Source organism: Phyllostomus hastatus, unplaced genomic scaffold (genome assembly GCF_019186645.2).
Source record: "Phyllostomus hastatus isolate PE091 unplaced genomic scaffold, TTU_PhHast_1.1 phas_contig_80, whole genome shotgun sequence".
NCBI classification, from domain to species: Eukaryota; Metazoa; Chordata; class Mammalia; order Chiroptera; family Phyllostomidae; genus Phyllostomus; species Phyllostomus hastatus.
Window position 1 is genome coordinate 9665869 of NW_025333960.1, and position 26172 is coordinate 9692040.

The 26172-nt window shown below is 42.7% G+C and overlaps 1 protein-coding gene across 10 annotated transcripts in view; it reads right to left on the reverse strand.

The window, feature by feature from the left end:
- The window catches only part of MTCL1 (microtubule crosslinking factor 1), a 139823-nt gene that overhangs the window by 22247 nt on the left and 91404 nt on the right, over window positions 1-26172 (reverse strand). For 6 of the 10 annotated variants that reach the window (XM_045850132.1, XM_045850131.1, XM_045850139.1 and 3 more), the window contains 4 exons: window positions 17096-17218; window positions 14022-14252; window positions 12628-12825; window positions 328-495 (listed from right to left, as the gene is read on the reverse strand). In XM_045850132.1, coding sequence (XP_045706088.1) covers window positions 328-495; window positions 12628-12825; window positions 14022-14252; window positions 17096-17218 — 720 coding nt within the window. The remainder of the gene's footprint in view (window positions 1-327; window positions 496-12627; window positions 12826-14021; window positions 14253-17095; window positions 17219-26172) is intronic. The other 4 variants (XM_045850136.1, XM_045850138.1, XM_045850133.1 and 1 more) reach the window with 1 other exon arrangement.

A 26172-nucleotide genomic window follows, 5' to 3' on the forward strand; every position in this document is an offset into this window, starting at 1 on the left:
TAGCTCCTGTCTGAATTACGTCAGTGCACTCTGATTACCACCTCATACTGCAGTCCTTTGATGGGGCTAAACACAACCTTGCTCAATGTGGAACGGAAAAATTAATGCTACCTCTAAAGTGCTGACCATTTTTAATATTTGGGAGAAGAAATATGAGGGGAATAAAGGTGCCTTGGAAAGGTTGGGAACTTGAAGAAGAGATAGCAGGCAGCTGCTCCTGGTTTTCTCCTCAGAGCCTCTTTATCTCAGAGGAGAGTCACTGTGGATCGGAGTAACTCTGCCTCCTCTCCACCTGTCCTGGGGGAGACAGGCTGGGGGGTCAGGTACCTGTTCCAGGCGGCACTTGAGCACGGCCCACTCCACGTCCCAGGCAGCCTTGTCGCTGGCGTACTGCTGCTGCAGCCGCAGCCGGGCATGCTCGTCTTCCCGCAGCTCCGAGCGCAAGTCCTCCAGCAAGGTCTTCAGTGCGCTGAACAGCCGCTGGTTTTCCACCACCTATGGGAATATGGGTGTAGGCTCTGCCACTGCAGGTAAGGGCATTCTTTTGGTCAGAAGAGAAAACAAGGTGGTGCTAGGCTGTTTCCAAGATGCCACTGGCAATGGGCGTGGAGCCAGGAGGTACCCCTGCCTGCCATCAAGCCCCTGGGGCTGGGACTGCTAAAGGTTTGTTGGAATAGGAGGGAGGCCAGGACTTGGGCTGGTGCTAGGGGAACCTGAAGCAGAAGAGAAGAAGGTGCAGGAAGCTACAGGGAGCCCTGGAGGCCAGGGCTGCCAAGACAACACTCTGTGTGACTTCAGATGTCAAAAGTTCTGGCTAGGGATGCAGACAGAACAAAATACAAACCCGCACCTGTGTGTGCTGTTGTTTGAATGACGGCTATTGCAATACAGGGAATGCATAGAGGCCTTGTGTTTCTTGGGAACATAGGCTGGCCATCCTCTGACTTGTAGCTACTCAGAGGTCATATATATGACAAATGTAGCCATGGGGTCAGGGAAACTTTTAAGATTTAATTAATGAAAGCCAAAAGAAAATACTTAACTGTTTATAAAGGCTTCCCCATGGCCTTCTGAGATGGAATCACTGCTCCTCCTTTCTGCTCCACTAACAGCACAAATAACCATGTGCATGTTTATCTTGCCCCTCCCCCACAGTACGTGCCTGGGGAGAGACACGGCTGACGTATTCCAACCTTTCCAGGGTTTTGCATGATGTGCTTATACCCAACTTAGAAGATTTTATATTTTCTACGACCTGTTCCGCCCCTTGAAGGCACATTTCAAAACCATTATTGCTCTCTTAGTACATTTTAGCATGGGCATTTTATGGGCACCTGGATAATAATAACCCCATGGCCCATCTCTTTCAACTGTACAGAAAACACAAAGGTGCATGGGGAGGCCTTAGGGCAATCTTATTTGGTATATTTATAAGACAAGAGGAATAAAAGCTATCTTGGTCCCGCTGGATGCAGGAAGTCTCTACTACAGAAGGGCAAGCCCCCTATTCTCAGGTGGAATCCCCCTACTTGGAAAACCAAGATGAGTGCCTTTCTGCCCCCTAGCTTGAGACCTACATACACATCACTTCCCCTCCATCACATGGAGAGTCAGCTGAACCATCACTAGATGGTTAAAACCATCTAGTTAGCCCTCTGAACACACACATGTACATACACAAAGATGGCCAACAAATCTGGGAAAAAATGATTAAGATATGTTTGGATTTAAATACAGTTGAATTAGAAAAGAAATTCTTTAACATGAACAGATTACTGAAAACTTCATAGTTGCCCCCCTAATTTACATGAATAGTTCTAGTATTAGATACAGCAGACTTCTGAATGAGTAGAAAGGCCTGCTTGTTAGCCATTTGGTTTATTGCTCACTGGTTTTTCCTCACCTTGAACACCAAGTTTTACTTTAATAGCTCTGAGGTAAAAAGCTTATAAAAGTACAATTCAGTTAACATTTGCAAAGCTCAGAAGACAGAGAACCTTCTAGAAATCCTACATTCTTTCCAACCACCTGAATATAAACAAATTACCTCTATATTCAAAGAGATGCTTTTGAATGTGTGAAGTTACTGTAAATACAGAACAATTTCTATAAACTCTACATCGAAAGTATCTAAAAGTTATTTAAGTACTGGTGAGTGAGGTGTTACAACAGTCTTTTCAGAAATATGCATCATTCTAAGTTTAGAATTTGATGAAAAATTATGTATATTTTATGGTAGATTTCTTTGGTATTCTCATCTTTGGATTTTAGAGTTTGAATATATTACTATGTCAAAGCATTTTGAGCATAAAATAATAATAACTTTGATTCAGTTTTTGGAGTAATCATCTAATTTTCACTGAAGAAAAAGCAAAAACCCATATAATAAATTCTTATGTGTAATACATAGCTCCCTGTGAACCCCAAGTCACACCTGTGGCCAGCCTGTGGGCTTCTTAATCCTGCAACGAGGGGCTCTGACATTAGGAGCAGCACTTTGTGCTTCTTGAAAGCAGAGGTTCATGTGATAGTCCTTTTGCAGATTGAAAATTTGGAAGTACATACTCTGGAAGTAACTACTTTTTGGCATTAGCAGATATCAGATTAAAGAAATTAAGCTTTAATGTTTTCATGCACATCTGGGTCAGAGTAATCAACATAATGTTCTATTCTATCAGTATATTAATCATCATGAAATGAGCTCAGAATTACTTTGGGGTAAAGGTGGCCAAGACAGCAAGAGAGTTCAGAGAACCCATGCCATCAATACTTGTCACACTATAATCACCTGGGAGTAGCATGTGGCATGACCAGATGCCACACTAGCTCTCTGCACTGGTGCACGACAGCAGGAACTGAAGCCTAAGTAAAGATTTCTGAAGGCCCTGAAGGAGCCATTGCTGGGCATGACCCTTCTAAATGACTTTCACATATAAAACCCCCAGTAATGACAACTAATATTGTTTCCAATGAGCCAGGGGGTACACTAAATCACTTATCTACACGACCTTGCATTTCATATCAGTCCTGGGGATGTACTGCTACGTTCTCCGTGTTACAGAGGAGGAACTGCGGTGTGCAGACTGCTGAGGTCTCACTGCTAGGAAGTGCAGGGCCCAGACTGCAATCCAGGTCTGTCCTTCCAAGGCTGAACAATCCAAGCCAGGATATTTGAATTCTGACATCATACCCTGCCTAGGCCATTATTATTATTATTTTAACTTGGCCTTAGAGAAGCCATCTAATTTCTGTGAAATGAATTTCCATCCCTATATCAAGGGAAATAATAATACTGAGCCACCCTAAAAAAAAATACCTAAAAGTTACTTCTCTCCCTTTTCCTCCAGTGTTGGCCTGTATTGGGCTATGTTTTAGGTAAAAAGACTACCCAAATCAAGTCAAGAATGCAACCGTGACTCTGGTCCACTTAAAGACATTTAGGTGAGTCTTCCTGGATACAGAGCTTCTGAATCTTCTGTGTCAGGGGCCCAGCCACGCAACCCTTCCTTTAGCTTCTGATCTGTTAGACATAGGTCCATCTCAATGAAAAAGACCAACTTTTCAATCTCTTCAATATCAGCTGGTCGGTTTCCTCACAAAGACGCAGGATAAAATGGCTCTACTATTTCTTCTCCCCAGTCTAAGGGCATTTCAGTCCTTCCGAGCTCACCTCTTTTGGGTGAGGCTTTAAATAATCCCAAAATTGTGCTATAAAGTGTTAAACTTTACAACAGGTTCAGGGTTGGGTTTCAGCCAAAAGGACTGTTATCCAAGTATACAATAAATATTATTAATAGAAAGTGAAAAGGAGGTTTGTAGAAAAGGCAATGCACCAAGCTATTTGTAATACAATGCCAGCAATTTTACAAAGTCATTCTTGCCTAAGATTTCTAAAACCTGTGTATCACAATTCTGTGAAAGAGTGAATTACCGGGACTTCTGGCAAGATGGAGGAATAGGTGGACGCACTGTATCTCCTCACACAACCAAGATTAGAACAACAATAATTTACAGACAGAATAACACTCAGAACTGATAGAGGATTTATCTGAATGGAAGTCGGACAGCCAAGAAGTTGAAGTAGACCCATATATCCAGACTGGTAGGAGAAGACGAGCCCGGCGGGCGCTCGGAGGTCGGGGAAAATTTGGCACGAAATCGGCGCGACAGCCATCCAGGGCGCAAGAACGCAGCGGTGATCCCTGAGTACACAAGCTGCGGCTGGCGGACCCAGTGAGGCAGGGATTGTGGACCAGGGCAGAGCTCGCAGCCCAGGATCCCAGAGAGGGGTCTGAGCCCAGGAGAACGGAACTACCGTCACTGTTCCCTCCTGTCCCCGCTCCCGCCCCCGCCCCCACATATAACATCACAATCTTAGCGACTGGGGTGCCCAGCCCCGGTGAACACCTAAGGCTCCGCCCCCCACCGTAACAAGAGCGACCAGACTGCGAAAGAAAAAGGAGAGACAGAGAAAGACATGTTTCCAACAGAACACATCAGTCCCCCAGAACTCATCCTTTTGAGCGACCAAGAAATAGCCAATCTATCAGATGCACAGTTCAAAACACTGGTGATCAGAAAGCTCACGGAATTGGTTGATTTTGGGCACAATTTAGATGAAAGGATGCAGGTTACCATAAAAGAGATGCAGGAAGATACACGGAGGAGAGCCAATAGTGAAAGGAAGGAATCTGAGTCTCAAAACAATACAGTGGACCAGAAGGAAGATAGAATCAACCAAGCAGGAAAGCATGATGAAATAAGAATTCAAAAAATCGAGGAAAAGCTTAAGAGCATCCAGGACACCTTTAAACGTTCCAACATCCGAATTATAGGGGGTACCAGAAGGGGAAGGGGAAAAGCAACAAATTGAGCACGTATTTGAACAAATAATAAAGGAGAACTTCCCCATTCTGGCAAAGGGAACAGTCTTCCAAGAAATCCAAGAAGCTCAGAGAGCCCCCAAAGAAGTTGGACCCAAGAAGAAACACACCAAGGCACATCATAATTACATTAGCCAAGGTAAAAACGAAGGAGAGAATCCTAGAAGCAGCAAGAGATAAAGGGACAGTCACCTACAAAGGAGTTCCCATCAGACTGTCAGCTGATTTCTCCAAAGAGACCTTACAGGCAAGAAGGGGCTGGAAAGAAATATTCCAAGTCATGAAAGACAAGGACCTACATCCCAGATTGCTCTATCCAGCAAAGCTCTCATTTAGAATGGAAGGGAAGATAAAGTGCTTTTCAGATAAGGTCAAGTTAAAGGAGTTCATCATCACCAAGCCCTTATTTTATGAAATGCTAAAGGGACTTATCTAAGAAAAGAAGATAAAGAAAAGACATGTATAGTAAAAGGACAGCAAATTCACAATTATTAACAACCACACCTAAAGCAAAACCAAAAGAAACTAAGTAAACAACTAGAACAGGAACAGAACCACAGAAATGGAGGGCTAGCAGCAGGGGGGTGGGAGGAGGAGAGAGGGGGGAAAAGGTATAGAGAATAAGTAGCATAGAATGTAGGTTGAAAATAGATAGGAGGAGGGCAAGAATAGTACGGGAAATGTAGAAGCTAAAGAACTCATAAGTATGACACATGGACATGAACTAAAGGGGGGAAACGTGGGTGGGAGAGGGGGTACAGGGTGGACGGGAGAGAAGGGGGGAATGGGACAACTGTAATAGCATAATCAATAAAATATGTTAAAAAAAAAGAGTGAATTACCATCAACTACTTTGCTTGCATCAGAGCCATTAACTTTGGAAATGGTTTTAGATTAAAGCCATTTAGTTTACCTGCTGCTATAGGCTGACCCACAAAAGGCCTTCCTGAAATAGAGGTTATGGCCTCCACTTCTGATCCATTTAGGCTGTTAGACATAGGCAGGGAGTTCTGGAGTGCTCTGGTAGCTGCTCCTGGCCTCCAATACACAATGCATAGTTCTCATCTGATACATACAAAGAGGGGGAGCTCCTACAGCATTTTTCAGCGGGGGTCCCAAGACAAGTCCTTTTCTGAGATTAGCCAAGAAGGATACATTTACACATCCAGCAACATTTAACTAAACACGCCATTTATCATTCTTACCTTGTTACATTCAGATTAATTTTAAGATTCTTTTCTAAAACCACTATCCCCCCACAGGTAAAAGACAAGTCATTGAAGACTAGCCATGAAAATATGACCTCTGATGGAGGTTTACAGAGATGACAGACTCATTTATGCACAGAAATCATTTTTCTTCTGGCTGAGAATATACCAGCTAATCCAGGCCACATGGGCTCTGTGCCTGCAGGCCACCATAACTTTCACTGAGGGCTTCCCAATACAGGTCTATGAAAGAACTGATGGACATATATTGAATACATTATAAACCCAGAGATACCAGCCAAAGGCTTCAAAGAAACCAGGGCAAGTCTGATGAAAACCAAGGGGCCAGATAGGAAGAAATCACTTAAAGGCAACATTCAGAGTTTGTTATGCACTTGGAAGTAATGTCATAAGCGGACCACCATGGGATTGAGGTGGAAAGTCCTTTCCTTAAATCCCCTTTAGTACTTGTGACTTTTCATCTCTAGCAGGTGCTATTTCCACAGTAACAGAAACAAACAAACAAACAAAAATACACAGCAAAGTTTCAAAATCATAAGCTCTGGTCTGGTTCATTTTATATAGAGCTGCATGTCTCCCAGGTAAGGATATAAAGTTGCAAAGTCTGAAGAATAAACCACAGTATAACATACAAATTTGAAATGTAAAAGCTATTAAGGCTCAAGAGGGAAGTTTTATTAATCTCCCCCATGCCCCCCCAAAAAAAAACCTAAAAAGGAAAACGTCAGGGCATGACATTCAGCCCTTGTCTGGGAGAGGTGCTCCTCTGTAAGTTCTGCAAAGCAGAAAGGTGGGCGGTCAGAAAGTGGCTGCCGGGCACCCAGGTGAGTCCAAGTCTAAGAGGTCCAGGGAGCTGAAGGCACTTGGACTACAGGAAAAAGGCTGATCTGACTTGGCGTAGTCCCAAAGGCCTAAGCTTCAGATGGCTGGATCCACGACAAAGGCCCAGGGGAGCAGAACCTACTCAGTCCCAATGCTGGATCCTAAGCGAGACTCTTCAGTGACCAAGCCCAGTTAAAGACTAATATGAAACAAAATTTCTGTAGATTTTGCTCTGGATTTTAAATTAGATTCTTTACATTTATGCTTAGATGCTTTAATGACTATTACGTCACATCTCTGAATGAAAAAGTAATTTCTCTTTTAAAAAAATTAATCCAATTCTAGGAAGACTAGCTGTTAGAACCACAGGGTCATAATTCTGGCACTATCAATCACCTTGTTTGGTTTTATTGTTGTTTTTTTAACTTGATTTCAGGAATTACAAATGAATATGAAATGCATACACAGACTTAACAGTGCTGGTCTCAAAAGCCTAACATAGTGGCAAGTGGCAAGCATCTTGGAGCTCAATGAGAACTATGTAACATGCCCCTGCATATTTCCAGCCTCTGCTCTTCCAAGAGGCAAACTGAAAGTGCTTCCTGTTCTCAAGGACAATTGGGTCATTGCTGCTAAATGGTATAACTAAAGATCAGTCAACAGGGAGCATTCACAGAGCCAAACATTTTCTAACCTGATGATTTTCATGAACTATTTCCAAGGTTGACTCAATACATTTAAAATTTTTTGTATTTCATTGGACATGATAAAGGTTACCATTTACTGTGTTAAACTGTGAGAATGTTCAATATGACACAAAGCAAAGATCAAGGCCTGGGAAATTTTGTTACTTGTGAGTTTATCCTTGGGAAAGAAGCTGGGCCATGTTTCTCATTCTGCTTATCACTTGGGAGGTTCTCAGAGTTTCTAAAAGGGTGTGTAGTTCTATTCAGCAGCTCTGTAAGACACCCAGGCTACCTAGCTAATTAGTCCTCAGACCACTAAAGGGCAGGCAAGCCTTCTAACTGAGACTGTTCACTCTCAGGGAACCAGCTGTCGCTCACAGTAGAGCTCACTAATCTTCTGCCCTTGGACGGATGGCATTGTGCACTTAATTACTATGGAGAGATGGGTCCATTAAAGGCAGAACTAATTCTGCCCGTCTGGCCTCTACCCTGTGAGCCCATTCATACGCCTCTGCTGCACACTGTGCAAAGTGAAGCCTCCTGGACCCATCTCAGCTTTAAGGGGAAGATCTAATAAATTAGCACTGGAAGAGGAGGAAAACACAGATGATATTAAAATACACTGAATGTGAGGTTCCAGCTGAGTGACTCTACATTATTTTCCACCCCAAGGGTAAAATTTTCCATGACTATGGTTTAGAAAACCAGATGTATTACATTTTTTGTCTTTTCCAAAACATTTGGACACTTGTGTGAGAAACACCCAATGCATGATCTTAGTGCAGCAGGTTTTTGACTGAGTAGACATCAAGGAATACTGTTTGGGTTAATTACAGATACTTTACAGTACTAATTGCCAACACCTCTCTTTAAAAAAATTAATAAAACTGGGATAGCCATAGTGCTGTGCTGTAGGGAAGAGAGACAAACTTAGAAGTTCTGGGGCAAGGTTCTCTCTATCAGAGGCCGCTGCTTGGCGGGGCGGGGGGGCCGGGGGGCCCGGGGGGGGCGCGGCAGAGGTTGGGGCGGGGGCACGCTGCTGCCACCACATCTGACCAGGAGGCAAAGCCTTCAACTGAGGACTTGGGGGATAAGAAGTAAGAAACGTATATTAAACTCAGTCACTGGACAGGATAACAGTGAGATTCACTGAAAGAGAAAATAATGACACATCTCAGGAAAATGGAAAAACCATATGGTCAGAGACAGGGAGTTACAATGAACTGACTCAGGTTTCTCTTTGAAGGTGCCAGAGAACTGCTGATAATCGCATTCCAAAAAAATTGAAAGGAGGAAGGAGATGTGACTAAAGTTTATCAGGAACAAACAGGAGTTGGTTCAGTGGTTTACATAGTCTTTTCAGTTTTTCTTTTCCCTCAATACTTTTTATTTTTAAAAATAGTTCTTCTGTAATGTGGTGTTCAAAATGGAATTGAAAACTGGCACCCCATTTCTTTAAAACATCTGGCAATTAGAATTCCACCGCCCATTTTTCATTATTGTTTTCATTGTGCTGATTTTTGGTGACCAAACCCCAGCCACCTTCACATTGCCCTCTCCTTTCGAAATACATGGTGCACAGAGAGGCCACCTTTTTCCAGGACTGTGAACCTTCAGGCTTGTGAAAAATAAGGTCGACCAACGCAAGTGCTCATAATAACTTTCTGATTGGCCCTGAAATTCTAGTATAGGATTGCTTCACTCCTGGACTACAACTTTCAGTGGGAGATGCAGGTTTTCCAGAGAACTTAATTTACAGCTACTTTTAAAACCTGAGGGCCTGAATCAAAAGAAGAGGAATATAAGGCTGGAGTCAAGATGGCAGATAAAGTAAGAGCAAAGACTAACACCAACAATGGCTTCAATAAAGAGAAAGCATTTTAAGACTAAAGAAAAATCTTGTCAGAAGGTTCCAGAAAAGTTCTAATTTTTGTTAGCAGTTGATAAAGTTATTTATGTAGAAGTATATACAATAGAACACTTCTTTTTTATTTTATTTGTACTTTTTGGCCTGGGACATGGATTTTAAATGGACATTGTACCAGGTTCATTAAAATAAACAAAACATTTGTTAAAAAAACAAAACAAAACACTGGCAGAGCCTGGTGTATCTCTCCACACCATGGCCCTCTCCTTTCTTGGAGAGTGAATGAAAACTTTATTCTCTACACTTCCTTCTCTTTGTGAATTCATTCACAGTCTGTATCACCAACCACCTAAACACTCATCCTGTATCCTATATAATAAAACTGTAATCTTAAGTGTAAAAAAAAAAGTAAAAAAAAAAAAAACTGGCAGATTTTAAAGGATTATTTTGCAAAGTACCATTTTATTTTCTAAGTCATTGTTGGAAAACTCATTCTACCAGCTAAATTCTCCCCATGGACTCTGGCATTATGACGAACTTCCTAGTAATGTAATGAAAAGTCCTTTGAAAATTCCTTTTTCTTGAGTCATATGAGTCAGTGAAAATGAAGGGTGGATGGGTGCACAGAAAACAGCTCTTCAGTGTGACCACTTAAAGCTGCTTGTTCGCATGAAAGACTTCTCCATTCTATCTTGGTAAAAACAAAAATGCACTTGACATAGTACAAACTGGTTTTGAATTATCAAAAATGTTTGCTATTTAGTAATCTAGCAAATGATGCACATATTTTGTTTTCATGTACTCGGCAATATAAATAAAATTAAATCTGAGCCTCTTTTTCCTTTGAATGAGGCCTTCCATGTTTGAGAAAGTCTTGTATTACTGCATATATTTTGGGGACACAGATATCTAATAGTTTTCATTTTGGGGGATTAAAGATTTTTCTTTTTCCTGTTTCAAATATTTTTTACACTTTTTGATATATAGTATTTGATCTTCTTACCAGAAAATTAATTTTGAGTTTTGGAGCCTTTATTCAAACTACTTTTTAAAAAAAGATTTTATTTATTTTTAGAGAGAGGGGAAGAGAGGGAGAAAGAGATGGAAAGAAATATCAATTGGTTGCCTTTCATGTAGCCCCCAGTTGGGGACCTGGCCCACAACCCAGGCATGTGCCCTGACTAGGAATCGAACCAGTGACCTTTTGGTTTGCAGGCTAGCACTCAACCCACTGTGCCACACCAACCAGGGCTCAAACTACTTTTAAATGAGTGGTTTATTGTTAGTGTTTTTTATAACATGTTTTTTCTTTACCCTTTTATTTCTTTTTCATATATATATATATATATATATATATATATATATATATGTATGTATGAAATATATGTGAAAAAGAAAACTTATATGAAAACTTTATACATATATAAAATTTACAACCCAGATTATTGCCCTGTCATTCATAAAAAATGTTCTGGCACCAAAACTAATGGCAAATGTTAAGGGTAATAGAAAACTAGAGCAAAGAGCCATTCAGCTTCAGCCTTTACATACCATGAATAAATCATTAAAACACCACATGAAGAAGTTTACATGGTGACTATTCGCCCTTCAGTACTGTGGACTTTCAACATTTTGTTGCCTTTACAGTGAACCAGAATAAAAATATTCATCTACCATTAATGTTATGTGCTGATATTTTTTTTTGATGGTAACATTCTATCTTTATGACACTACTACAACCACATTGGCTTTACCATCTCGGTTTTACAGTTAATAAAGATAATGGAGTGCCACATCTTTATTGATGTAATGTGTTAAGCATTATATGCTAATAGAATCTAATTTGTTTCAGGTGAAAAATATTCTTTCAGTTTCCATTTTGAATGTGTTTGGATTAAACAAACTACTAATGTCTGCAGGAGAAAAATCTCAGCTCCTCAGTTGTGAACATCTTGTTTGGATGTGGAGAGAAAGCAGAGAGTAAGGGGAAACACACAATTTCCCCCAGGCCTGTGCTCAGACATCACCACTTTTCCTCATCTGCATCTGGGCCCAAGTGCTGCTCAGTGACAACCCTTTCCCACTGACCCTCTGAGGCTCTGGGCTGAGGGAGGGGCTGCAGCTGTGGAGTCCTGTGTAGAGGGGTGCCCCAACTGGTTTGTGGTGGAGCCCCTGCAGCCGTGCCCACCCTCCCAGAGCGACTGCTGTACCTGCGGTCCCCGGGCTCTGCCCCCCACCCCAGAGCCAGGGTCCAGGCCTTGGGGCTCAGCTCCAAGGCTGACCTGTGGAACCCTCAGAGAAGCAACACAGAGTCAAAAAAGCCTCAGAACTGGAAGGCTGGGAATGAGCAAGCTTTAGCACTGGGTGCCTCCAAAGGTCTCCATACTCCAAACCCACCACTGTTGCTGTTTTGTATAAAACTGCAAAAAATCTGGGTGGTATCAATAGCATTTTTTGGTTTATGAAGAAGGTCAATCTGCTTAATAATTAATAAATGTGGCCTTTGGCTACACTAGTAATTATGTAATATTTACACTGAAATCCCACCTCTCTTTAATACTTTAATTTTTTTAAGCATCATCAAATATTTTTATTTGAGGCATTATGTTTCAATTGGCCCCAAAAGAACCTGAAACACTTGGGGTCAGTTTTTAAAAAATACTTGTTCTTTTCTCCTTAAGCATTATGTTACCAAATTAGTGACCTTGCCAAGTGCCCATTTAGCTGAACGTTAACAAAGGGGCCCTGTACTTTCTTTTCCTGCCACGATGAGAGCAGCACTCAGTCCTCTCTCTTCCCTGGAAGGATGGTCAAACTTTCAAGGCCTCAGACCATTCTACAAAACGCTTGTTTTCCTCTTTCTGTGGCAAGTTCGCTGGCCTTGAGGGGACACAGTTGATCTGATCTTACTACGGTTCTTATTTACACATGTAAGCCAAATAAACGAATGGGCTGACATTATGGTGAAAGCCTTAATGAAGTGATTTCTAGCAAAAATACAGCAACAGGAAACCCCCGGCAGCCAGAGAAGTTTTCTGCTCTCCAGAACACAGCCTCTCCTGACAAAAGATGACACAGACATAGATTAGGATCTTCTCTCCCAGGTGTGGGTAGAATGGGGGCTGGGACCTTGCACCCACCTGCCTGTGGAGCTGTCCCCCGTCTGCGGGCTGCAGTCGGGATCCATGGTCACTGATCCGCATGGGGGAGAGTGGAGAACGCTCCCCTCCTGAAGAGCCACAGCCTGGACCATCGTCCTCCAGGTCTGCGGCATCCCCTTGTAGGTCCCCCTGGACTCCAAGCTCACCAAGCCTGGGGTGCAGCTCTGGGTGCTCACTCTGAAAACAACAGGAGATGATGATCACAGCTTTACCCAAATCCTTCTGCTGTGCAGTCTGATTTTTACAGTTTGAGGATAATTATCAACCCTTCGCTTCTCAGGCCTTTCCCCGAATATGCTCATTTTGGCCATTTCACCCATTGGCCACTTTCTCCAATTAAATCATATACAGGAGAAAATACAGTTTACTAGAAAGATTAGAAATTTTACTATCTATAAATTATTATTGCTTATACTTATACTTTTATAAATTAGAGGAGGAACTCCAAAGTATTTATCAACATGAAAATTTACAACTATTTCTAGGTTTCGATTAATGTTGATTTTCTATGTCATAGATATTTGGAAGCAGGTGGAATTAGTTTTTGAAGACTTTCTTCACCCTGAGGAAAGAGAATCACCACATCTTCCCATTCATGGGATGACTTAAAATTATACACATTGTTTACCAGAGTGAAACACAGACGAAAGGTCTTTGGGGACTAGAAGGAAGCCAATATTCGGAATGGTGTGAAGCAGCTGACTGAGTAGCCAGCAGGATGGACACACCCAACACCAGGATTCCAGCCCTGTGCTCACGGGAGAGCAAGGCCAGGGAAGAGCCGGTGGAGGTCGAGGTCACTCTGACTTAATCAGTAAAATCCATCTGAGAACAAATAACTCTGTTCTGGTTCTGTTCTGCACCTAGGAATTGAGGCACGCTCTCCTTTAGGAGAGCATACAAAAATTTCAAAAGCAGCAAGAAAGTGACCTGTCTGGAGCTTGGAAAAGACCCTTACAAAACTGCACTGGCAGAATGGGCTCTGACATAGGAACAAAAACGGAAATGAAAGGAGGGAGGAAGCACTTAGAGCAAGGTTTTACCAACTAGCAAGGTAGAAGGAGATGGTCAAGGATCTCAGGGTGATCACTCTAATGAATTCATAAATCAGCAACAAAAGAGACAGCAGCAACACTGCTGCAGAGCACACTGTGGACCCACACACTCTTAAAACAAGGCCTAGGGACAGCAGAGGACCCTTGGTGTGATACATAACTGGACAACCCACTGCATTTCCATCACCTGGGGTGGGCACGACAAAATAATCTGAACTAACAGAACATGATGTTGTGTGCAGGAGAAAGGGGATGGCAGTGTCTGGAGGTCAAGAACAAAACCGATGCAAATAAAATTAACTCTCCAAGTGGAGGTACCTCAGTGAAATCCTCTCCTTCTTCCTCCATCTGTTTCCCTTGTCGCCAGTGCTTCAGCAACCACCTGAGTTTGACGTAAAAAAGGAAAATGTTCTGCTTCAAGGACCGGAGCTCTTGCTGCATCAGATTCTTCTCGTCACTCCAGGTTCGCTCATGGAGGGTGTTCTGCAAGGCCAGGCTGTGCATTTCCAGTTCTTTCCACCTCAAGGTGTAGAGGTGCTCCTCCTCCATCTTGAACAGGAGAAAAGACAGTGTGATGAGCAGCCATCCCAATTTGCCACCCAAACCAAACCAAGAGTCTTTGCAAACTGCCATTCAATCCATATCATTTTGTATATTGTACATGAAACACAGAAACCATCAAACATTCAGTAAACTCTTTGAGATGTTCACTATTTATAAAACCTCATGAGTTTTTTGATTTGGAAGAAAGTGCTATTCCAAGGTAAGGTATTATAATCATTTGTCAAAGTCAAACCTCTCATGGTGTTTTCAGATGTTTCTAAACACGTTTTGGAAAATTATTCCTTGCATGTATGGCTATAGCTGACTTGAATACAGAATCCATTTGCCCTCTGACCCTGCGCTTGCACACAAAAACACACTGCAGTTGTAATGAGGGAAGAAGTATTTAGAAATCCTTTCCCTTGACTTCCTGGCCCCCCATTCCCCTCAGCCCCTGACAGAAAGAGAACAGCAAGCTGAAGATGAGGCTGACAGAGAGCCTGACAGCGAGAGCTGGGGGCCGGCAGCACTCTTTCCGCGCGTGCAGTGCTGCACTGCATGCCGGGGCAGCAAACAGGACAGTCAGTCTGTGACCTCCATCCCCTGCCACGCGTAAGATTTCACATTTCAATTACATGTGGCTAACTCTTACGGAAATAAAAGCAGTGCTGAAAGAGAAATGTTTATCCATCTCTACAATAGATTCCTGCTTTTTCAACACAGATCTAAGCAAAAGGGTATGAAGAAAAAACTTAATTTACAGACAAGAACACAAAAATATTATCTATAGTAGCTAAAGTGGGACGAAAAAAGGATTAGATTGCCAGCATTATCATTATCAGCTGTCCTCTCCTAATTTAACACACCCCTTCTTCGGGCCACACACCGAGGCAGTGGGTTTTGTTTTGCTTTCGTCAAGTACTACATCACTGCTCAGAAACTGTGGGAACAGGCTAACACGGCCTGAGGGCGACAAACGTGAGGGACGTGCTGAAGGCCAGTGAAGAGCGACAGGCAGCTCTGGGAAGGTGCCTGGGTCTGTACAATGACTTGTGCATCACTGTTCTAATACCAGATTTTGCTTGCACTTCTGGCTGATTTAGTTTAGCACCTCAGCAGCCCTCGGAGTCCACCACTGGCTCTCTACCCAGTCTGGACACGAGAACGGCACAGAGTAGGTAAGGTGGGCAGCCTAGTACACTGGAAATCCAATGTTCCCAACTTACTGCATGTTGTCTTAGGCCATCAACTGCCTCTGGTCAAGTTTCAGCTTCCTCAGCCGCGAAATGATTAATAGGGAACACTATGCAGAGCGCCTCACTTATGGCAGGTTCTCCAGAGGTGCTAGGTTATGAGTGGAAACACAGCACTGCAGGGACTCTTAGTCCTTTCACTTGCAGCCCCTAGAAATGCTCCTTCTTGACTCGCTCTCTCTGACCTCTCCACTGCCCTGCCACCTCTGCCCGCTCCAGGACTCCAAGCACTTTCCAAGACTCAGAGCCAGTCCTCTGCCCTGCACTGTGTTAGGGGACACCTTTCTTTCCCCTCTGAACAAGTCTGGATGACATTTTACCACCTCCAACCAAGGTCTGGGGGCTTCTTCCACACACTCCCTTATCCTGAGTAGAAGTACTAGAAAAACCCGGGCCCCTGACATTTGGCTATCAGCATCACTGGGATAAGCTCATTTTCAAACATGATTTTTGGTGCAATGAAAAAAAGAACAAAATAGTTAATTACTTATCTTTCGAGTAACAAAATTATTTTCCTTTTGTAGTAACATGTGACACATGAGCTATAAATGAAATGTTTAAAAGGGGAGTGCATCTGACAGTAAACACTGGTAAAGCACTTTTAGATACTGGCATTCACCTTTGTTTTCCCCAAGTACAAGGTGCAGAAGGTGCTCCCTTAGTCAGGTCTGACCTATTTAGATGAGCGTGGCCACAGACAAGGAGGGGCTTCTGGGTTAAGTCCTGGGACACCTCACTCTGCACAGGATGTGCATGTCAGAGCACTGCGGTACACTGGTCACGATCAACTATTTTGTTTTGTTTTTTAAATATAAGTATCTTCCCCAATAAGTTAAATAAAAAATAAATAAGTAAAAATACAAGTATCTTTTGAGAACAAATACAAGGGGAAAAAGGCAGCAAGGACAATTCTGAGACTGGATATCTGTTCGAGACCTAATTAAGTTTGAGGTGGCAGGGACTGGAGAGTCTGCGGGGAAGCCCCGGGCAATGAGCGCGGTGTCTGCTAATCCCTTCTACCAGGCACACGGGGAAAGGATTTAATGGAGAAAGGATAATTAGCCAGTAACAATTTGTTCTAAAATAGCTAGAAGAGCTACTAATAAGGTCACAGCTCAATTAATGGAAGTTTTCTGAAGACGATTTAGGGTGACCTCTCCCCCACTGCCTGCTGCCCGCTCCAGGACCCCAAGCACTTCCCAAGGCTCACAGCCAGTCCTCTGCTCTGGGGTCTGTTAGCGGACACCTCAACAAAAGTTGTCGGATACACATTCATGCGCAGTTGCATGTAGGGCCCTTATTTTATTTTACTTTGCTGGGTTTGGCTGCACGAAAATTTAAATTAGATATTAAGAACTTCCTGAGGCCACACTGTAAATATTAAAAAGCATGTTTCAGAACAGAAAAGTAGACATTTATCTGTATAAGGTGTCCAACGGAGTGCTTGACTGGATGACTTTTCCATATGCCCTTCAGCCCCATGAGTCCAGAGCCTGTGCACAACAGACAGGGTTCCTTTAAAGCATATCTGCCATCTCTGTCAAGGGCTCTGCAGTCAGAGATGCGGTTGTGCTAAAATCCATGTGACATATTTACCTTTTGGATCTTGTTTGTAAATTTCTCTGTCTCTTCTTGATGCAGTCTGGTCGCCTGTGCAAGCTGACCCTGCAGCTCTTCTAGCGATACACTCTGTTCAGGTAAAACAGGGGGGCCCCTGAGCTGATCAGTGGGATAAAGGAAGGGGTTTAGTGGACGTGAGAACTCTGCCTGAAGTGAAGACATGGGACAGACATCTGCACAAGTCAGGACACACAAGGAGCAACACAATATGTGCGGGCGCTGCAGCAGTGGAGTGACTCTGGGGCAACTCCCGTGAGGTTCTCGCCCTGTGACCTTGCGCCACCTGGGAAGGACAGCTCCACCTGCCTTCATCTCTCACCTAGGAGACGAGGTGGGTAAGTGGGGCCTATCACCTGAAGGGCTTCGACCACCACAGTCACCACAAACCAGGCTGAGAAGAGAGCCAGGGTACACCAGAGGAGTCTTTGCTACCACGGTAGCTTCTAGAGCATTTTATAAAATACTGGGGGCCATCAGAGCTGGTGACTATGATGGAGTCAAGCATGACCACCTCACACACAGTCAGCTTCTTAGATTCAATGCCCAAGTTCACACATGGTTAAGTTGCACAATTAATTTGTTTGTATACTTTCTTATTAGAGATTTTCCTGCCTTCCTTTTCTCCTGGCAGTCCCATCCTGGATGCTCAGAGTAACTGGGGTTGGGGCTCCTTCAATTAACAGACACATCATTTCGGGCCTCTCCACTGCACACAATCCATGCCTAAGAGGAATCACACAGAGACCTGCTAGTTATATTTTAGGTTGAAAAGGTTAGGTTAAAAATAGTGAAAGGAATCTTTTAAAACTTTTATTGGTGAAGTCTGTCCTTTTATGCCTTTTATATCCAAATGGCAATGATAGAAGAGTTAGACTACTACTTTTGAAATACATTTTTTAGAGATAGAAACAGTTATATTAAAAAACCTTAAGACATCACTAAAATTGAAGCCTAAGATTTTGCCTACTGGCCTATGCTACCTGAAGACAGGTGATACATAAAGCTAGGAATTAGAGTGGATTGTTGCAATAAAAACTGGTATCACTTCACTAGTTCATTCTGATTACCTTTAACCAATCTGTTATTTCTCATTGAGGATACTGTTTGCTCTTCCTAATCTGATGTCACCTGAGTTGTCATGATTGAAAATCATACCGCAGGATCAATTCAGAAAATTCAAGGGTAAATCACTTCCCTATGCCCAAGAGATGACCAAAAGAGAGCTCACAAAAAGGATCCAGACAGAGAAAATCAGAGATGCTGGGGGTCCCAGCTTTGGGACAACATTTTAAAAAATTTAAGCTCACCCTATTTTGAAGAAACTCAAGAACTATTGAGAACATTAATGCTTCTGTGATTAGCTAGTTATTACAGATTATTAGTATAGTCTTTTATGTTTCCTAGGTAGGGCTTCAGGTTCTCTTTGAAGAAAGCACTTCTCTACACATTGAGTTTACTCCGAAGACGAATTTCTCATTTCTAAAAGTTCAATCTTACTGTTTTTCAGTATGCATGGTTCTTTACAACTCACTCTTTTCTCTTGTGTGCTTGTCTTTTCTAGTCTTTAACACATGCATTTTCTAGTCTCTTTTTGATAATCCTAGAGTCTGAAGACCTTAGCATTGAATCCTGCCATTGGGCATTGGTTGGCTTCTGCACCAGGTGTGTGTTTTTGGCTTGGATGTCAGCAGTTTTGCATTGTGAGGTCATCTTCAACGGGGAGTTAGCTATGATCTCAGATGTGACCTAGGCTGAGAATGTGCCTCCAGATGGGCTCTGTGTTCACAAAAAACAGCAACAGAATCTTTGGCAATCCCTGGACCTTCAGGTAACATCGATTCAAAGCCTGATCCTGGCAAAGCTGGCTGTCCTTGAAGTTACTTGGAGCAGACTCCACACTGGTGGACAAGCTCCCATTAACTCCCTCTGCCAGGAGGCAGATGTTTCTCCAGCTTGGCCTTTCACAATGTGCAGCACTTCGAGGATCCTGGTTCATATTCTAAAAAAGCATTATTTTAGCCCTGGCTGGCCTAGCTCAGTGGATTGAGTGCGGACTGCAAACCAAAGTGTCACAGGTTTGATTCCCAGTCAGGGTACATGCCTGGGTTGCAGGCCATGATGCCCAGCAACCGCACATTGACGTTTCTCTCTCTCTCTCTCTCTCTCTCTCTCTCTCTCTCTCTCTCTCTCTCTTTCTCCCTCCATTTCCTCTCTAAAAAAATTAATAAACAAAATCTTAAAAAAAACACAAACCCACAACTTTAAAAAAAAAGCATTATTTTATTATGATATTACAGTTATCCCAATGTTTCTCCCTTTGCCCCACCCCCCTCCACACAGTAACTCCAATTCCCTCTGGCAATCCCCCACCCTTAGGTTCATGTCCATGGGTCATGCATATAAGTTCTTTGGCTACTACATTTCCTATACTGTTCTTAACATCCCCTCCACCCCAGCTATTCTGTACCTACTAATTTGTACTTCTTAATCCCTATACCTTTTACCCCATTTTCCCTCTTTACCTCCCAACTGATAACCATCCAAATAATCTCCATATCTATAATTTTGTTTCTGTTCTGCTTATTAGCTCAGTTTGTTTTTTAAATTGTTGATAGTTATGAATATATTGCCATTTTAATGTTCATAGTTTTGGTCTTTTTTTAAATAAGCTCCTTTAACATTTCATATAATAATTGCTTGGTGATGATGAACTCCTTTAGCTTTACCTTGTTTGGGAAGCATTTTATCTGCCCTTCTATTCTAAATGGCTTTGCTGGATAGAGTAATCTAGGTTGAAGGTCTTTGCTTCTCATCACTTTGAATATTTCTTGCCACTCCCTTCTTGCCTGCAAAATTTCTTTTGAGAAATCAGCTGGCAGTCCTGCGGGAACTCCTTTGTAGGTAACTCTGCTTTTCTTTTGCTGCTTTTAAGATTCTCTCTTAAATCTTTGGCATTTTAATCATGTGTCTTGGTGTGGTCCTCTTGCATCCATCTTCTTTGGGATTCTCTGTGCTTCCTGGACTTCTATGTCTATTTCCTTTACCAAATTAGGGAGTTTTCTTTCATTATCTTTTTCAAATAGATTTCAAATTTCTTGGTCTTCCTCTTCCCTTTCCAGCACCCCTATGATTCAAAGGTTGGTACGTTTGAAGTTGTCCCAGAGGCTCCTTACCCTACCCTTGTGTTTCAGGATTCTTTTTTCTTCTTGCTGTTCTGGTTTTGTTTGTTTGTTTGTTTGTTGTTGTTGTTGCTTGTGTTGCAAATCATTGATTTGATTCTTGGCTTCATACACTCTGCTGTTGTTTCCCTGTCAATTTTTCTTTATTTCACTGAGTGTAACCTTTACTTCTGCCTGGGTCTTTTTATGTTGCTGAAGTACTCAATGAGTTACTTAGCATCCTAATAACCAGTGTTTTGAACTTTGTATCTGATAGATTGCTTATCTCCATTTCATCTAGTTCTTCTTCTGGAGTTTTTGTCTGTTCTTTCTTTAGCTCCATTTCCTTGTCTCCTCATTTTGGCAGCCTTCCTGTGTTTGTTTCTATGTATTAGACAGAGCTGCTTTGACTCCCTGTCTTAGTAGCATGGCCTAATGTAGAAAAGTGCAACCAGAAGTTGGATAGGCAGAACCTTAGACAATTACCAGGGCAGGGCAACCTGTGTGAACCAGACTGATGGAGTCTCAGATATGGTGTTGCTGCTCTGTGGCCCTGTGTGGGGAGGGCTCAGGAAAGGAACAATGGCTGCTACCTGACCTCTGGAGTTTTATCCAGGAGGAAGCTGTCCTCTGGAACTCACCCTGATGCCAGACACTTCAGTTTCTCCCCATATGCAACTGGTGCCCTTCAAGCTGCAGCCCTGGTGCTGGAGCCCAGAGGGAGTGAGTCTGCGTAAGTCCCAAGTCCGTTATGGACTTTAAGAGGAGATGCTTAGAATCCTGCAGTTTCTTCTGCCACCCCAACCTTCACTGGTTTTTACAGCCAGAAGTTTTGGGGACTTATCTTCCTGGCACTGGAGCCCTGGGCTATGGTGCCTGGTGTGGGGCAAGGATCTCTCACTCCCGAGGTATCCTTCCTGATTTTTGTCCAATATAGGTGGGTGTGGGACCACCTATTCTGTGTCTCTGTGTCTCTGCCCCTCCTACCTGTCTGGATGAATGTGACTTCTTTAATTACTTGGTTGTCGGATTTCCATACCGATTCATTTTCTGATGATTCTTGGCGATAGTTGTTTTGTAGTTTAGTTATAATTTTTGCTGTGTTTATGCAAGAAGGCAAACCATGTTTACCTATGCCTCCATCTTGACTGGAAGTCCTGGTTCATTTCTTTCCCTGCCCATGTTGGGCCGAAGGCCCTGTCTCCTGTTCTCTTAGAGCTATTAAAATACAAGACTCAGGGGTACCAATTCTGGCAACTATCTCCTCAACCTAAGCATCTAAACGCCACCAACTCTGCTGTGGTTTTCAATTCTGAAATAAATTTCAACCCGTGGAGATGTTTCTAATTTCATTGGGAATTCAGCTATATATATCTTAAGGGACATTTTATATTTTATGTAGGATTTTCTTCAACAAATCTTTATTAAGCACCTATTGTGCTAGACACTATACTGGGGATACAGCAGTAAGCAAAGTTGCCCCAAATCCCTGCCTTCATGAGGATTCCCTTCTGGCACTTCAGTTGTTTTGCACAGGAGTATTTTCAGGTTACCCCAGACACTCAGTTACCTGTTACTCTATACATTTCAAATGTAAAAATCCTCCATGTTTGTAACACATCTGGTAGTAACCCAAAATTCCCTGTTAAATGTAAAATGGGCATCCTAATAAAATTCAGCTTTTACCCTGGCTGGCGTAGCTCAGTGGATTGAGCTCGGGCTACAAACCAAAGTGTTGCAGGTTCGATTCCCAGTCAGGGTACATGCCTGGGTTGCAGGCCATGACCCCCAGCAACCACACATTGATGTTTCTCTCTCTCTATCTCCTTCCCTTCCCTCTCTAAAAATAAAGAAACAAAATCTCTAAAAAAAATTCAGCTTTTTAAGAAAAGCAAAAATCTATTAATTTAGTTTGTATTTATTACACTAAACTATTCAGTTTGGTTTTACTCTTAATAAATAATTATATAAACCATTTTAAATTTTAAAGAGACATGTGTCTTGTACTTCAGGCATCACTGGATTAAAAATCTCTTCCTCTGTCTGCACCACGCCTTTGAAGGATCAGAGAAAAGCCTACTGACATTCTGTGGGATCACTCCTCTGGGGCCCCTGGTTTACCTGCAGTGGCTCCCGTGGGGTCTGTGGATACTGGTCAACAACAGAACTTTTATTCCTCCTCATCTATTAGAAGTTTTACCTTCCTTTACTGTTCATTTTTGCTGACAGAATATTAAAACTATAAACAGCTAAGTGCCCCTAGTCAGGACGCCGTCACTCCAGTGTTACAAAAACAAAATACAAACAGGCTACGTACGGCCAAAGGTTTTGTCCAGAATCATTCTATTGCCACACAGCCACACACAGTCACGTACATCTCAAGTTTTCACATAACACATAGATTTCCTCCAGAAAACAAATACTTCCCTTTGTTACCAGGTTCCCAAAGATTTTATTCTAAAATCATCCTTTGCCCACTTACTTAAGATTCTGATTATACATCAAACAAATTCATCTTGACATCTCTAGGAAGACAGTTTACTGAAACATACCATCCGTACCTGATTCTGAGGCTACAGGGACCTATTAATGTTAACATCACAACCACCTTCCCTGGTCACATTCTGAAGCCCTCCACCCATGCTTTCCCCTCATGGCTGGGTCCCACACTGACTTCCACTGCTAATTTCCTGGACAACTTCAGAGAAAGGGCCTTATAAATTATGCACTTCCTACACTTAAGAAGAGAACTACATTATCTCATTCCACAAAAGAAAGGGATGCTTTTCATGATAGCCACTCTAACACCTAACAATGCTACTTACACATTAGGACTCTACTCAACTCTTTCACCATGACTTCATATTCTGGTGGGTTCCATTTTGTTCAGGCCAGTTTTGTTACTGCTTCTTTCAAAAGTAGTATATGATGTCAACACATGTGTGCACATACTTGGCATAGAACCACACACACATCATTTTACCATGGCTGGTATGTCACAGCTGAGGCATAAGTGTTCACAAATGCTCTGTGAGCTTCGTCGATTAAAGGATAAAGGGGGAGTGAGGGAAGAGAGCCCTTTGAGATTTCTGATGCAGAAACTCAATCCTCTGGGAACAGGCCTGGTTTCATTTGTATTTGAAATCTGACCAGTGCCCTTCTTGGCTACTTCTCATTAAGAACTATTTTTAAGGTGCCCTGCACATTCCAAACCACATATTCTATACATTACTCTCTCTTAAATGGAAATCTCTCATGGTGGTAAGGTCAGGGAAGAATCTGGTGCAGGAATCTGCTAGTATCAACTGAGATGAACAGGCACCAGGAATACTTTCCCTCTGAAATTTTCTTTTCTGTGTTTGCATTAATGGATCTGTTAGTGTTAGTGAATTCTGACTTCAGCTTTCTCTGCACGTGACTGTTTTAAGAGGGCCGGGTGTGGGGCATACCATTCCCTTCCCGCACTTAGTGCACGCGCCATCTGAGAGGCAGGCCTTCCTCTTCACAGATTTGTTATTTGCTAAAATACTACAGTGTAAGAACATAGATTTTATTTTTCTCCTTTTGTACTTATCGCTGTTACTGGTACTATGAATACAAGTAGTAATTTAACCTGCCCAAAATATCTAAATTCCCCCAAAAAAGAACTTATCTTCCCCTCCTTTCCCCAAATATGAAAATCTATATGGCAAAAAAAAATCACAAAAGGTATTTCACAAATGGAACTTGAGAAATTGATCCTTGTTTAAAACCTCAGCTGAACTTTAGAAAGTCATTTCTTCTTTTAAGCCACTGTTACTAGGTGTCCTATCGGGCCCCACCCCCCACCCCAAGGCACTAAGAGCGAAGAGCTGGAGGAGGTTTGCGTGTGACAGTAGTTGGCTTGTGCAGACGATGGTGGTAATTTCAAGGGCAATGCAAGAGGGAGTAAAGAAATATGCTACCGGTACACACAGCTTTAGTCTCGGCCTCATTCTAAATGAAAGTGCCCTGTTTGCCTTTCCCCCAATTACCCTGATGCCTTCCACAGGAGCAGCTTCTCAGACAGGCCGCCAGGAGCTTCATGGACCATTTCCATCACGGCCTCATAGGAAAGCAGTTATAAGCAATGAATTTTGGGACGTTTTCATTAAAAGCCTTTTAGGAGTTCTCCCTAGAACTGTCCTCATGCCATTCTTTAACCCAGTGCAATTCTCAAAGGCCAAACCAAGCTGCCTGTCAGAGGAACACAGTGGTCTCCCCAGACCCAGACACCGCAAGGGTCCACATTCAACTCCTCAAAATACAAGAAAAAACTATAAAGCTATCAAAGTGATCCTAAAGTAAATGTTATCTTCAAAGAATACTTTTAAATATAATATGCTTAAATACATAACTGAGTTTTCTCTTCTGTGTGAATTGCCTTAGTGAATAAAAAGTCACAACAAATGATGTTTAACTTCTGATTCATACTATTTTCCCTTCAAGGAAATGATGATTCCTAGACCCTGCCTTTCACTGTGATTTTTTTAATGTTCTCATTAAAATATATAAAAGGAAAACTGGACAGGTATTTAAAAAGAAGAAATATGCAATAGCAACATCACCAGCCAAGCGATTAGCTCCCTGAGTGACCCGTGTTTAGAAATATCCCCAAGGAGATGGAGCTCTCGTTGGAGTGTCTGGGGAGGGTGTCAGCGCCTCCCAGTCCCTGCAGTACTGGGCAGCAGGTGGAGAGAGGACTAACCAGGCCTGAGCAGGATGTTCTAGACCCAGTTCTACCACCAACACCCTGGGGAGCGGACTGGCCAGCCCTCCACTCAGGCTTCGTTTTTCTCATTCTCAGAAGGAAGCAATGAGTCCAAAGATCTGACATTCCCTTCTGAGCTACATTGTCTGATGATCCTGACTTGCCATGTGGTACCAACTAACTCTGCTAATCTCCATCCTTTGGAGATGATCTTTCCTAGAACATTGTTTGATTCAATGAATTATTGCAGCGCATGTATGGATGTGGCAAACAATGGGAAGACTTATCAGTGCCCTAGCACCACACAACCCTTTATCAGAGTTTAACTAAACAGGGTTGTGTGTGATACGCCTTGAATGGTGGCACATTCAGGAAGGGAGCTGCAGTTCTCCTCAAATAGTATATGGAAGAGAAGAGGGCTGCCATGTTCAGCCAAGCTGTGCTCCTGGTAGTGGATAAGGGGAGCCCCAGTAACGAACGAAAAAGGGCGACAGCGGGCAGGGCAAACTGGCCCCACAGCCAGGGCAGCTGTGATACTCCTTCCTGTCTGCAGTCTTCAATGGTGGGACATATTACCTAACTCTCATCATTTATTAATCATACTTGATGTTCAGGTGGCATTTAGCACATTTTAGTGCACTTTTTCAGTGAATAGCTCATTAGGTCTGAGAATCATCCATGTATAACCACAGGAAGCAAGCAGACCATTTTACAGATGTGGAAACTGAGGCTGACACTTCTCTGAGAAAGAGCTAGTCAAGGGCACAGTGGGGCTAGAGCCCAGCCAGAGTCCTGATGCCATGCCAGGATTGATTCCAGCATGATGGCTCTACTGGACATTACTAGTGCTGCCATGTGAATTGAAAGCTGGGAAATGTGTCTTCCTAAGCCTGGTCTTGGAGACAGATCATTCGATCCATTTGAAATGTACAGAACTGTGAGTTTTCTACTGTCCAAGCAACCAGCACTCTCAGATGAAGACCCTGTGTGGGGCACGGGTTTATCACAGGCGCTTATGGTGAAAGTTCCATAGAGTGGCAAGAAACACTAATCACTGAACCCGTATCTGGGGAAAACCCCAAATACATAGCATTCCATTTTACTAGGTAAGGATGGTGGGATTGTACAGGATGTCTCTGAAAACTGTTTATGTTTTACTTAAGCTT